At 38.5% G+C, this 13,546-nt stretch overlaps 1 protein-coding gene across 1 annotated transcript; it reads right to left on the minus strand.

The window, feature by feature from the left end:
* Positions 1 to 1,728: 1,728 nt before the first annotated feature.
* Positions 1,729 to 10,819, minus strand: commd3 (COMM domain containing 3). The gene is made up of 8 exons (XM_080417738.1): positions 10,675 to 10,819; positions 8,356 to 8,467; positions 6,065 to 6,128; positions 5,941 to 5,975; positions 4,263 to 4,323; positions 3,613 to 3,669; positions 2,956 to 3,018; positions 1,729 to 2,527 (listed from the first exon to the last, which is right to left on the minus strand). Exons 1-8 carry the CDS (start codon positions 10,811 to 10,813, stop codon positions 2,468 to 2,470), a joined length of 591 nt encoding a protein of 196 aa, XP_080273864.1. The 5' UTR covers positions 10,814 to 10,819; the 3' UTR covers positions 1,729 to 2,467.
* Positions 10,820 to 13,546: the final 2,727 nt, after the last annotated feature.

Here is a 13,546-nt window from a genome sequence, read left to right on the forward strand (position 1 = left end):
ATATATATATATATATATATATATATATATATATATATATATATATATATATAACATATATATATGTCAGGCTATAAGAACATCAACTTAGAAAGATGTGATCTGTTTGATATGAGCAGACATTAACTTAGACATTAGTCTGTTTAGGTTCTTGGTGGCTGAAAATCCTGCACGGCGAATAACACAGTATATGTGTGTCTGGTGTCGTTTAAAGCCAGTGGTTCTCAACCAGTGGTCCGGGGACCACCAGTGGTCTTCGGGGGTGTACCAGGGGCAGGGGGTCCCCAGCGAAATTAGTTAGCGTCATAATCATTTTAACCACTTAGCTTTGGCTATTCAAAAATAGCAGATATACACGCTCATAGCGTGGCACCTATGAGCTTGTAGATCTGCTATTTTTGAAAAATCTTGAAAATGTGTGCATATCTGTGAATCGGGTTGGAATATATATATTTTTAAAGCGAACATTTAACTCAAATCTTTGATTCTGGGGGTCCCTGGCACAAAACATTATCAGATGGGGGTCTGTGGCCAAATATATTTCAATTTAGGGGGTCCTTGACATGAGAAAGGGTTGGAAAACACTGGTTTAAACCGTCATCATATAAGAACATCAACGTATAGAAAGATATGAGCTGTTTTATATTAACTTATTTTCCTACGGGTTTACAGAGTTGTGGCTCACTGACTATTTTAAAAAACCACGCACTTGCAAAATAAACCTTTGTGACAAATATTAGCTTGATGGTAGCTGCACTGCAGGCTGCGGTCTGGAACGGGGCTTTGAGATGTTGCCCTGGTGTTGCATTGGCTTTAGAGCCGAGGACTGAAATAAAAGAGGTCTCGGATGTTTATGGAATTGGAGCCATCAGGGTGCGTGTTGGTTCAGCAGCTCTGAACCCAAGTAGAGGATATGTCTCCTCTCCTCTCACTTTCACTGCCCCATAACAGCAGTGGTGGGAGAAGTACAAAAGTGTTTTACTTAAGTAAAAGTATCGATATCCGGTAGAAATATTCTGTTTCGTAAACGTACAAAAGTACTGGCATCAATATGTACTTAACGTACCAAAAGTAAAAGTAGGCCTACTCATTATATGAGTATATAAAATGTATACAAATCCTTTGAAAATAGCAGATCTACAAGCTCACAAGCTCTATTTTCAAATTGCCAACGTATATAGGTCTGAAGTGGTTTTGTAATAATAATCAAAATCTAAGTAACTAATAACTAAAGTTGTAGTAGTACTGAAAATTGGAAGTGCTCCAGTAAAGTAAAAAAAAATACCTCAAAATTGTACTTAAGTAGGCTACAGTAGGTACTTGAGTATGCATGAGTACATGTACTTAGTTACTTTCCACCATTGCCCATAACAGCACGTTTGCGGAAACACAAGCTCTGCCCTTAATAAGGGCCCCTTATGCAGCAACTATGTGGCAAAAGGGGAAAAACAAAAAACATTTAACGTCTATTATGCTTTAGTCTGTCAGCCATTACGCCCAATCTTTCAGCAAAACCTGTCCCTCCCACCCCTCTCCCTCTCTCTCTCTCGATCACATATGGCTACATAATATGTAGCCATATGTGAGATATATATAGATATATATATAGTAGCCTACATACATATATAGGCTATCGTAAACCTACCTGAAATAGCCTGGTGTTTATGGAGAAGCCTTCCAGTGGGCTATAAATGCAATAAATAAAAGGACTCATAGCTTATCAGGGAGAACGCATTTTAAAGAAGTCATTTTAATAGCAAGTTGGAATGATAGATTTTTCTAAGCAGGTGAAGGATGTTAATTCATCACTTTTGTTTTTTTACTCTGAGAGTATACAATCGTAACCAAATGAACCCCTTATACGTGTCTATTTGGCTATCTTTCTGTACTCTCAGAGTTACATTAATGGAGGATCTTTATTGTGCAGCTCAGCGTTACAATCATGTACAAATATTACTATAACCAACACAGTGGTTCTCAACCTGTGGGTCGGGACACCCAGGGGGGTCCCCACATGATTTTGAGGGGGTCCCCAGATAACAGTAAAGTGAAAATAAGGACTTATAAGACCTTTTTTAAAAAGAAAAGAAAAGAAAAAAAATTGCATTACTGCATCACAAGTAATCAACAAACTATACTATAAAAACTGGTCAAACATTGGCCACATTGCCAAATAATATAAGAAAGAGGCAAACATTTAGAAAATAGCCGATCTACAAGCTCACAATGCCTCGCATTGCGAGCTTGTAGATCGTCTATTTTCACAATATTTATTTGTGGAATCAGGGTGGGGGGTCCCCAGTTCAAATATGATTATTTTGGCCTGAGAAGGTTGAGAGCCACTGCTCTAACACAGTGCATCTTTGAAACGGTTGAACTTCAGTGCTTGCGGTGCAGAGCCGTGTGAAAGTGGATCCACCAGATCACACGGCGACCAGGTGATTCAATTGATCACATGTGAATGTGATCACATCTGAGTGGCTTTCTCCAAACTCTTGGCTGCGTCCTTCAATTTCCCCACCAGATCCTGAAAACAATGCAACATTGTTGAAGACATAATATGATATAGAGATCTCTCTCTCTCTCTCTCTCTCTCGAAGAGAACATTTACGCACATGTGGCAGTATTCTTAAGCTATGAACAAATATATATGACATATTTTAAAAAGAGAAATATAGCCTATATATATGCCTACATGTATTCATAACATAGTTAATTTATTTCAACACACGTTGGATTAACGAGTGTTTTTTAAGATGCCATCCCCCCAAAATTAAAATATGCGATGTCAGTTAACGTTTTTATTTCCAGCTTAATACGTTTTCATATAAATGCTATAATTAAACAAGTCGGTTTAGAGAGCTTAATAGCCAGTGAATATCACTTCCTCGTGAAGGAAAAATATAGAATAAAAGAAAAGTGTGTCCACTGTCCAGAAGTGAACTAATACTCCACCTGTAGCTGTTCCACTGAGCAGCTGAAGTTGATGTCTTCAGTGGCTCCCATCATGCCAGCGTTCTGTCAAAAGTAAACATGTTACCAGTGGTGGAAAGTAACTATGAGTACATTTACTCAAGTACTGTACTTAAGAGGTATTTCTAACTTTACTGGAGTATTTCCAATTCTCAATATTTTTACTTCTACTCCACTACATCTCAGAGGCAAATATTGTACTTTTATGCCACTATAATTATTTGAAAACGTTAGTTACCATAGTTAGTTTGTATAGTTAACCACTTAGATCTGCTATTTTCAAACATTTTTGTACTTTTACTTTTGGTACATAAGTATATGCCAAAATGTTACTTTTACTCAAGTAACATTTTGAACACAGGCCTTTTACTTGTAAACAGAGTACTTTTATATTGTGGTATTGCTACTTTTACTTAAGCAAAAGATCTGAGTAGGCTACTTCTTCCACCACTGCAGCAGAAACGTGCTTAATAAAACTTCCAACAGGAGAAACTGCACAGCAAAATCCAACGTGTTCATTTAACTCTTCAGAGTTCAGAGTGGAAAATAAATAAATAAAGTGAAATGAAATGTGCATTTGTTTTGAAGCTAATCATGCATAATGAGCCTATATAGGGCAGGCTATGATGGCTATTGTACCTCAACGTTCAATGAAAGGAGGTAGAAGGGCTCGTTGACCTTCTGCATGTGTCCATTCTGTCATGGGAATACATAAAATGACATTTTCGTTGCATATATAGCATTAGGCTACATTGAAAACTGTGCCTTACACAAAGTCAAAGTCTCAGTGTTCATTTGTCCTCTTCACACACTACAATTGAATATTAACGGTTTGCAAAAAAAAAAAAGCACAGAAGTAGCCTACTGTTCAATACACAAGTATGCTAAAAGGATTAAAAGAAAGCACTATGGCTAGTTTCCATTGGGTATGTGTGTATTCAATTAGACCAGGGGTCTTCAACGTTTTCAGGCCAAGGACCCCCTAGCTGAGAGAGAGATGAAGCAGGGACCCCCACTACATATTGTATAAAATTGTGCTTTAGATTAAACTTTTTTTGTTTACTTGGTCTGCCATTTCCCCCCTCTACACCTACACCTCTTTGCCAAAAATAGCAGCTCTACAAGCTCACAACGCCTAGCAGCGCGAGGCGTTTTTTTTTTTTTTTTTTTTAATAATATCACACAAAGATTTGGCGGACCCCCTGAAGTAACTCTGAGGACCCCCTAGGGGTCCCGGACCCCCTGTTGAAGACCCCTGAATTAGACTGAGCTAAGTGTGACATACATACCTTCATGTGGTATTGCAGACGCCATGATACATCGTTAATGTGCGGTGGACATCTCCCTATGCTGACATAAAAACATGTTTACAGTTAATATATCGTTGCTGTCATATAGACCGAAGCCTCTTATCGCCAGATTTTTCATAAATTACAGCCCCATACTTCATAGAATGTCGCACATAAGTCGTGGGTTACTTACATATCCAACTTACAAGCTCACATAACGTTTTTTGTTAATATATCGTTGCTGTGCAGGCAGAAACCTCGTATCTCCATCTTTCAACTTATTTTTTTCCTTTCATAAATGTACAGCCCTAATTCATAGAACATGTCGCATATAAGTCGTGGTAAATAGCCGACTTACAAGCTCACAAAACGTTGCATTGATTTTTTTTTAAATAACAGCCTAATACAAATTTAAAAAGCAACGGTTTTGGACATACAAGGTTTCGACAGCGACGATCGTGCAATCAGCAATAAACAACTCGAGAAAACAAACAAATACACACTCATAAACCCTAATGTGTAAAAAAGCCCAAAGCCTATTAAAAAAAGCTAATTTTCGGGGCACAAGCAGTGAAATGTCATGACCTTTGCGCATAACTCGTGAGCGTGTCACGCCGCTTCAGTCCAGGTCGGTGTGAAAAGCAGTGGTGTAAAGTAACGAAGTAGGCCTACATGTACTCAAGTACTGTAGGCTACTTAAGTTCAATTTTGAGGTATTTTTTTTACTTTACTGTAGAGTATTTCCAATTTTCAGTGGGCTACTTTTACTTCTACTCCACTAAATCCGATCTCAGAGGCAAATATTGTACTCTTACTCCATTACAATTATTAACTTTAGTTACTAGTTACTTTGCAGATTTTGATTACATTTCGGCCATTTGAAAATAACAGATCTCCTACTTTCAAAAGATTATTATACATTTCATACATTTGAAACTGAAATGGGACCTTCTGCATACTTTCAACTTTTGGTAGTTTAAGTACATTTTGATACCAATACTTAGGGTACTTTTACTCAAGTACATTTTGAATTCCAGACTTTTGTTTGTAACAGAGTATTTCTAAATTGCATGATACTTTTACTTAAGTAAGAAATGTGTGTGAACTTTTTCCACCACTCTCAAGCATGCAACAAGTTGCCAACCAAATGACAAAAGGAAGGATCAGCATTGATTCATTACAATGTAGTTGAAGCTGCCCTTTATAACGCGTCATAAACACACGCTCGTCATACACAGTCTCTCCCAAATGTAAACTTATAATGACGTTTATTTGAAAACAAACAGTCAAACGACTTCTAATCTAAATCACAGAACAGCAGATTGATCTCTATCTAAATCACACAACAGCAGTTTGATCTCTAATCTAAATCACAGAACAGCAGTTTGATCTCTAATCTAAATCACAGAACAGCAGATTGATATACAAATCGCAGGGTAAAACGCAACAGCTAACATGACAAAAATAATTCTACAATAAAATGGCGATTGGATAATATGGACTCAAAAGCTAAACAAAGAAGAGTAAAGGTTTTTAAAATATATATATATATATATCCACTAGTCAACCAATACAAAAGTTGTGCATTGTGCAAATGTTGGGCTGGGTTTACTATAAGTTGCAATTTTGTGGATAGTGAGTGAGTTGGCTCAACCAGCTGCATGTGTATTTTACTTACCTTGTCAAAAGAGCCTCTAGTTGATCTTTATGTTTCTATAAAAGGAAAAAATGATTGAGACAAGAATGGCCAGATTGGAAGCTATATAATATACATGATCATATATGAATGAACCATGCATCACCTGAAAAGAGTCATAGAATATTTCAGTTCTCTCCGGATCAAATGAGACATCTTCAAGACATGAGCTGCAAGGACAAAAAAGAGAGGGGGGGGGGGCATTTAATGCCAGAATATGCTATTAAAATGTATGCAAAGGTATTAAGCATTAATATAACAATTTCTCCTTTTCCAGATTTTTTTTTTCTCCAATCCTTTCAGGATGTACAGTATATTTACTCCAATAACATGCTGCATGGAGTCCTGTCTGGATACATTTGTCATATTACTTTACATCCAGTGGTGGAAGAAGAACTGAGATGTTTTTACATAAAAGTAAAAGTGGCAATACCACAAATAAAAAAAGAAGTGGCAAAGTATGGGCAACAAAATATAAGTACCAAATTTAAAGTAGCCTACTAATTTTTTTCTAAAATGTTCAAAGATTTTTGAGAATAGAAGATCTGAGCTCACAACGGGTCACATCGGCTATTTTCAAATAGCCAAAGTAATGTTTTGTAATAATAATCTAACTCTATAATGTGGACCCCAGGAAGATATATAGCTGGTTGCTAGGCATCAGCGTAATCAAATCAAATCAAATCTCGTACTATATATAAAGCGGTCAAATAATTATAGTGGAGTAAAAAGTAAAATAGTTGCTTCTGAGATGTACTAGTGGAGTAGAAGTATAACATCAAAAAATGGAAATACTCAAGTAAAACCATACCTCAGAATCGTACTTCTACAGTACTTGAGTAAATGTACTTAGTTACTTTCCACCAATGTCTAGATCTATGCATGATTCTATGATCTCGGTCATACACATGATGACATTTTGGCTCAGATGACTTTGAGGAAGTAATTTTACTCTGATTATGACAACATGGACTGCTGAAACATTGCTTCTCTTCTGTTGCATCAACTCTTTTTATTGTGTAAGTTCTATTATCAACAGCAAACAAAATTTCTCATCATCCTATATTAGCCCCTACAGATCTGATTAAGAAAAAACATGGTTAATACCTTCAATAGTCTACTCTGATAATAAGTGCTGATGTATAAAAAACACCTAGGATGATGACTAAGGCTATATATGACATTTGAAACAATTAGATTTTTTTGTTTATGGTCTCTACAATCCAATATATAATCTTGAATGCGTTTTTAACATCTTTCACAAGTCAATCATTGTTATGACCAATGCCAAACATTGTGAGTCATTTAACAGACAAGGTTTTGACTCCTTAACAAGGGAGCATGCTTGCTATTAGTGCACATGTGGAATGTGATATAACCTGTCCAGTATTTAACTTAATATGAATTACAGATTACTTTGTCCATGAGAACACTGCAGCATATGGAAGCTTCAGTGTAGTAAAACCAATGTTTAAACTCTTGTCACTTGGATTTGGAATTAATTTAGACAAATTGTCATCAATTGCCATTTTGGTTATTGTCATACATAAGCCTCCATTTTAAAAGATGTGTGTCACATATAGTCCATAATATCTTGCAGTCCATTTTAACACTCAAAGTTAAAACAACACTGAGGAACACAAATACAAATTGAACAAGATTATAAGCTTGCTTGCTTGCAAATCTTTTATTAGTGAAGAATGTAAAAACCCATTCTGATTAAGACCCTAAAGGTCATGATCTAAAAACAGAACTGTTGTGCATAGCCACCATTCTCACAGTCTTAATACTTATAAATATAGCACATGATGCCGGCTTGCTTTGGGCACTTACTTCAAGGGCATTTTTATTTTTATCGATATAACATATCCTAAAAATAAAATATGAAGCTTAAATCCAGTCAAATTTGAGGGGCCTTGTTGTCTTATGTGATTGTACCGTTATGTTAAATATATCTTGTCTTTGGTGTTGGAAATAGTTTTATGATATCTCTCTTTGTCTGTATCTCTCCTGTGTTTCATAACTGTGGTACAAGACACTCTTGATGAAGGGTCCAGAGGGACCCAAATGTCATGTCAATTTGAATAGAACTGATGGTGCTGAGCAGGAGCAGAGTACAGGATTTTGGATCATGAATGTTTGTTCACGATTGCTTCATTTGTCACTGTCCAACGCACCTGCATCTGAACGAAGTGGACGTGCGAAAATTGTCTTTGCAAATAACTGTGGTGCTGCCATAACTGATTTTTTCCTGTGATCAATAAAAGGTCTAGGTGCTCCTGTTGATGCAAGACACATATTTCAGAACCTCTACAGAAGAACAATAAAATATCATTGATCAATCAATCAATCACATATTTTTTGTTGCAGGCTTTGTTTTGTAGTAGTTTAGTTTACCTTATCGTTGATTTGTCTGCGTTTTGTTTGACCCCCTCCAGTATGAACGTGGTGACTGCTGTGTGACACTGTTTCAGGAGAATCTGGTCCACATGCTTCAACTCAGGCTGAGCTATAATAACAATCAGAGGGAAATTATGTGAGAATGATGTGTGAACGACCTGCATGCATGAGTTGTGACAAAAGGTGCTTTGTTCCAAGTGCAATCAACCTTCCCAATAAACTAAACTTAAGTGATGCTTCAACCGTGTCACGATACTGTGTAGAGTGTGCGTGTGCGTGTGTGTGTGTGTGTGTGTGTGGAACCACATTATCCTTGGCATTCTATCAACACCTTTCACACATTTTCAAAGGTCTTCAAGATTTGTCAAAAAAAGACATGCTTAATTCTTGAAATAGGAACAACTCATTTTCTAGCCATGTTTGAATAATAAAGTTGCATCTGGTTTTATTCTATAAAGCACTATATCTTAAAGCACTTTCTTTAAGATATATAGCCTCACGTGTAGAATGTTAGTTGGTAAGTTGGTTTATTTGACAACATTCTAATTATACATTCCGTTTACATAACGTCAGCCATTAGATTGGTATGTCATGGTAGCTTTATAAAACTATGATTGTGTCTTCCAGATAGGCATAGGCCTACACAATGAAAAACAATGAAAATCAATCATCATTTGCATGTGAATGGCACCTTTAAAAGCAATAGCTCATTGTCCCCCCCCTTTCTTTTTTTGTATAGTAAGCCTACAGAATGTAGGGCTATTCGTGATCACCAATATTTCAGTAAAATGTTTTATAAATGCAGCCACAGTGAAGACACATCTTGCATGCTTTGGACAAAAAGCCCTATAAGTCTGTTAAAGCAGCCATTTGAAATTAGCATGAGGCTATGGGCTATTATGCAAATGTTGACTCATTTGGTGTCATTTGGACTATCAAGAGCAGCAATCAACTGAGCATTAGAGTGACTTCTAACACCCATTACACTCAACTGCCCAATTTACACATTGATCAGCCATGCAGCCATTGTACGTTTTTTAACTAATGGTCATTTATTATGCACAGAAATGTTCACCTAATAATGCCTGTTACTAACTAACAGATCGCATAGTCTAAGTACCAAGGCGATCTGTTAACATCTTATAACGACGGTTACCGTTGTTATAACGTTAGCAGATAGACACTGCTATCTGTAAAACGCTACTATGTGTATAGGCTGCAGGGGTCATCAACGTTTTTCAGGGACCCCCCACCATTGTTTACAATTGTGTTGCAGATTATACTTTTTCATAGATTTCATAGATAGCTTCATAGAATTTCATAGAATTTATATAGACTAGCACTATCATCAGTGGTGTCAATTCATGTTTTTTGTTCCCACAGTAGCCACTACTAATCTTGACCTCTGGCTCGTGTTCTTGACCAAACCACTTTGCCAAAAATAGCCGATCTACAAGTTCACAGAGGCGTTGTGAGCTTGTAGATCGTCTATTTTTGGCTAATGTTCCTCAGAATCACACAAAGATTAGGCGGACCCCCTATAGCAACTCTGACGACGCCCTAGGGATCCCGGGCCCCCTATTGAAGACCCCTGGTCAGTTAATTAAAACAGGGCACGTTTAGGGTTGAGATTCCATGCGCGAAGCTTTCTGCAAACGTAACAACGCAGCCTTTCTGTCCAAACCACAAACAGCTAGACTAGACATATCTGCTCTCATTGGAGGGGGGGGGGGGGGAGAGAGAGAGAGAGAGAGAGAGAGAGAGAGAGAGAGAGAGAGAGAGAGAGAGGGAGGAGGGAGAGATAACGGTAGAGAGAGAGGTAGAGAGAGAGAGGATGGAGAGAGAGAGATAGAGGAGGGAGAGAGCGAGAGATGGGGGAGGGAGAGAGAGAGAGAGAGAGAGAGCGAGAGAGAGAGAGAGCGAGAGAAAGAGGAGGGAGAGATGGGGGAGAGAGAGAGAGAGAGAGAGAGAGAGAGAGAGAGAGAGGGAGGGAGAGAGAGAGAGAGAGAGGGAGGGAGAGAGGGAGGGAGGGAGGGAGAGAGGGAGGGAGGGAGGGAGAGAGGGAGGGAGGGAGAGAGAGAGAGATGGGGGGGAGGGAGAGAGAGAGAGAGAGAGAGAGAGAGAGAGAGAGAGAGAGAGAGAGAGAGATCACAGAGAAAGAGAGAGGGAGAAGGGGAGAGAGATCAGAGAGAGAGGAGGGAGAGAGAGAGAGAGCGAAACACCGGAAGCTGTGGATAAGCAAAGCAGCCCCAGCTTCAGACAAAAGACAGCGATCGGAGACACAGACTGATCGCGGACTGAAGCTTTATTCTTTACCTAGAACAGAGCGATCGTGGTGGGCGGAGAGCAGGCTGCGGTACGAGGCGTCCAGCAGCGCGGCGAAGCCCCGCAGGTCCAGTAGGGTCGGGTCGGACATGCACTGCAGTCCTCTCTGCACCGAGGAGCTCAACTCCATTTTACACCGAGGAGAGGGAAGAAAACAGGGTTGCCAGATTCTGTGAGATAAATAAGCCACCAGGCCTAGGAAAACAAGCCCAAAACCAAAAGAAGCGACATAAACCTATATGTGCATCGGCTATTTGAAAATAGCCGATCTACAGATTTTTTTTTTTTTTTTTATAAATATGTCTAGGCAAACAAGCCCAAAAGAAGCAACTTTAGGCCACATAAACCTCTATGTGCCGCTATGTGCGATCGGCTATTTGAAAATAGCCGATCTACAACCTCACAACGCTTTGCAATGCAACGCATTGTTGAGCTTGTAGATCTGCTATTTTCAAAAACTCTTGCAATAAAATGTGGAATATTTTGAATATTTTTTTGGATACATTCTAACAACACAAGTCTGGTATGAGGCTCCCTGGCACAAAACATTTCCATTGGGGACAAAATTAATTTGGGGGTCCATGGCATGAAAATGTTTGAAAACCACTGGTTTAAACAGCAATAGGAAACAAGTCCAAATAATCAACTACACCTGTTTAGAAACAAGCCCAAAAAAATCGCCACCCCCAATTTTTACAAGCAACTTTACAGAAAAACAAGCCCAAAATCGCTTATAATAAGTCGACATGGCAACACTGGAAGAAAAATGACCCGCGACACCGGATCACGTGATGGATCAGCTGATCTGATGCGTATGGAGCTGTTTGGAAAAAAAAAACTGCTCTCTCTTTCTCTCTCTGGAACTATTTTCTTTCTCAAATATTTCCACGTTAAAGACTAGGCTACATGTCGTATTAATCCGCGGACCCACCATTTGAAAACATTTGGTGCCAGGGATCTAGTTATTAGATTAAGTATACAATTCTATACAACTGTCTACTACATAGTCATACGTGGGTAGTTCTATATAACTGTCTACTACATAGTCATACGTGGGTAGTTCTATATAACTGTCTAGCAGTGGTGGAAAAAGTACTCAAATTCTGTACTTAAGTAAAAGTACCAATACTGCAATATAAAAATACTCTGTTACAAGTAAAAATCCAAAATTAAAAATTTACTTGAGTAAAAGTACAAAAGTATTAGCATCAAAATGTACTTAAAGTACCAAAAGTAAAAGTACTAAATATTTGAAAATAGCCGATCTACAAGCTCACAACGCGTCGCGATGCGACGCGTTGTGAGCTTGTAGATCTGCTATTTTCAAATAGCCTATGTATAAAATAGGGCTAAAGTGGTTAATGTATGTTTCATTATATCATAGTTTATATCTGAAAAGTAACTAGTAACTAAAGTTTTCAAGTAAATGTAGTGGAGTAAAAGTACGATATTTGCCTCTGAGATGTAGTGGAGTAGAAGTAAAAGTATTGGAAATTGGAAATACTCAAATAAAGTACAAATACCTCGAAATTGTACTTAAGTACAGTACTTAAGTAAATGTACTCAGTTACTTTCCACCACTGCAACTGTCTACTACATAGGCATACGTGGGTATGTGAAGAGAAGCCAAACCTGATCTGAATTCCTCTCTCATTGGACTACCTTAATAGCCGATGTACAAGCTCTCAACGCGTCACGTGAGAGCGTGTAGGTCCGGGTCGGCTATATATTTTTAACCCCCTCATGGACCTCCGGGGGTCCCCTAGCCCTGGTCCAGAGCGTTAGTGAGTTCTCTCTAACTCACTAACGCTTGGACCAGGGCTAGGGGTCCCGGACGGCCGGGCCGAGACAGACCCTACTTTGAGAACCACTGCTCTCTGCAGGATTGATCGATGTGAATAGCAGAGTGACTTCAAATAACATAAGTGCTGTGGAAGAATATCCAGATATGAGGATTCAAGCTGTTGCCAAGTGTTGCGGTGCGAATACATGGACTCTTTACTTTGCACTTAAAATTACTTTTATTGCCTATACGTTTGGTTTGACAATGCTAACAATAGGGGGAAATCGAGGTGGAACAATATGTTGGCATGTCAAGTGAAGGTGAATTCAAACACATCTGAACGCAGGTGTCTCTGTCTGCTTAATTAACACAGATGGGCTTCAATCCCACTAATTAGGGATGACAATGGTCCCTGTCCTAAAGCAGTGATTCTCAAACCCAAATTGAATGTATTTGGCCGCGGACCACTATCTGAAAATGTTTTGTGCCAGAGACCCCCAGAAGAGAACATTTGTGTTGAAAAAAAAAAGAAGCAAAATTATTTAAAATTCTTCAAACACTTTCAAGATTTTTCGAAATGTTCAAAGATGTACAAGCTCGATATCAGCTATTTTTAAATAGCTAAGGTATACACATTTGCTGGGGACCCCCTGGAACGCCCCAAGAACCCCTTCGGTTCCCAACTTTAAGAACCAATGTCTTAAAGTGCTGAAAACACTCCTTTTCTTTTTCCACACTATCAAGCATGTTCCACTCATCCATGATCCACCTCATTGCATTCAGACCAAATAACAGCCAACACGGTCTGAAAGCTGCAGCACCTATATAGGCTAGTGGCAACCCATCTGACTGAGAATGCATTTTTATGCGTTTCAAATTGAATTAAAGTCTATAATTACATTTCTGCTGTAGCCTATACAGGGATAGCCTATCACACGAACAGTGGCAATCCATCATAGGCTGTCGGACAAAGATTATGCAATACTTGTGTGGGCATTACGATTGGTATTAGTGCAATATAGCATAATCTCTGTATCAAGTCATGTTTTTTTCGGTTGAGCATGTTTAGCATAGGCTACT

Source organism: Gymnoscopelus braueri, assembly GCF_963280865.1.
Source record: "Gymnoscopelus braueri genome assembly, chromosome: 21".
NCBI lineage: Eukaryota > Metazoa > Chordata > Actinopteri > Myctophiformes > Myctophidae > Gymnoscopelus > Gymnoscopelus braueri.

Excerpts from the sequence above, each read along its gene's own strand:
- commd3 (XM_080417738.1), bottom strand. The coding sequence starts at position 10,813 with ATGGAGTTGAGCTCCTCGGTGCAGAGAGGACTGCAGTGCATGTCCGAC. Across the intron at positions 5,976-6,064 it reads TATTCTATGACTCTTTTCAG|AAACATAAAGATCAACTAGA; the intron begins GTGATGCATGGT and ends TTCCTTTTATAG. Across the intron at positions 3,019-3,612 it reads TCCTTTCATTGAACGTTGAG|AACGCTGGCATGATGGGAGC; the intron begins GTACAATAGCCA and ends TACTTTTGACAG.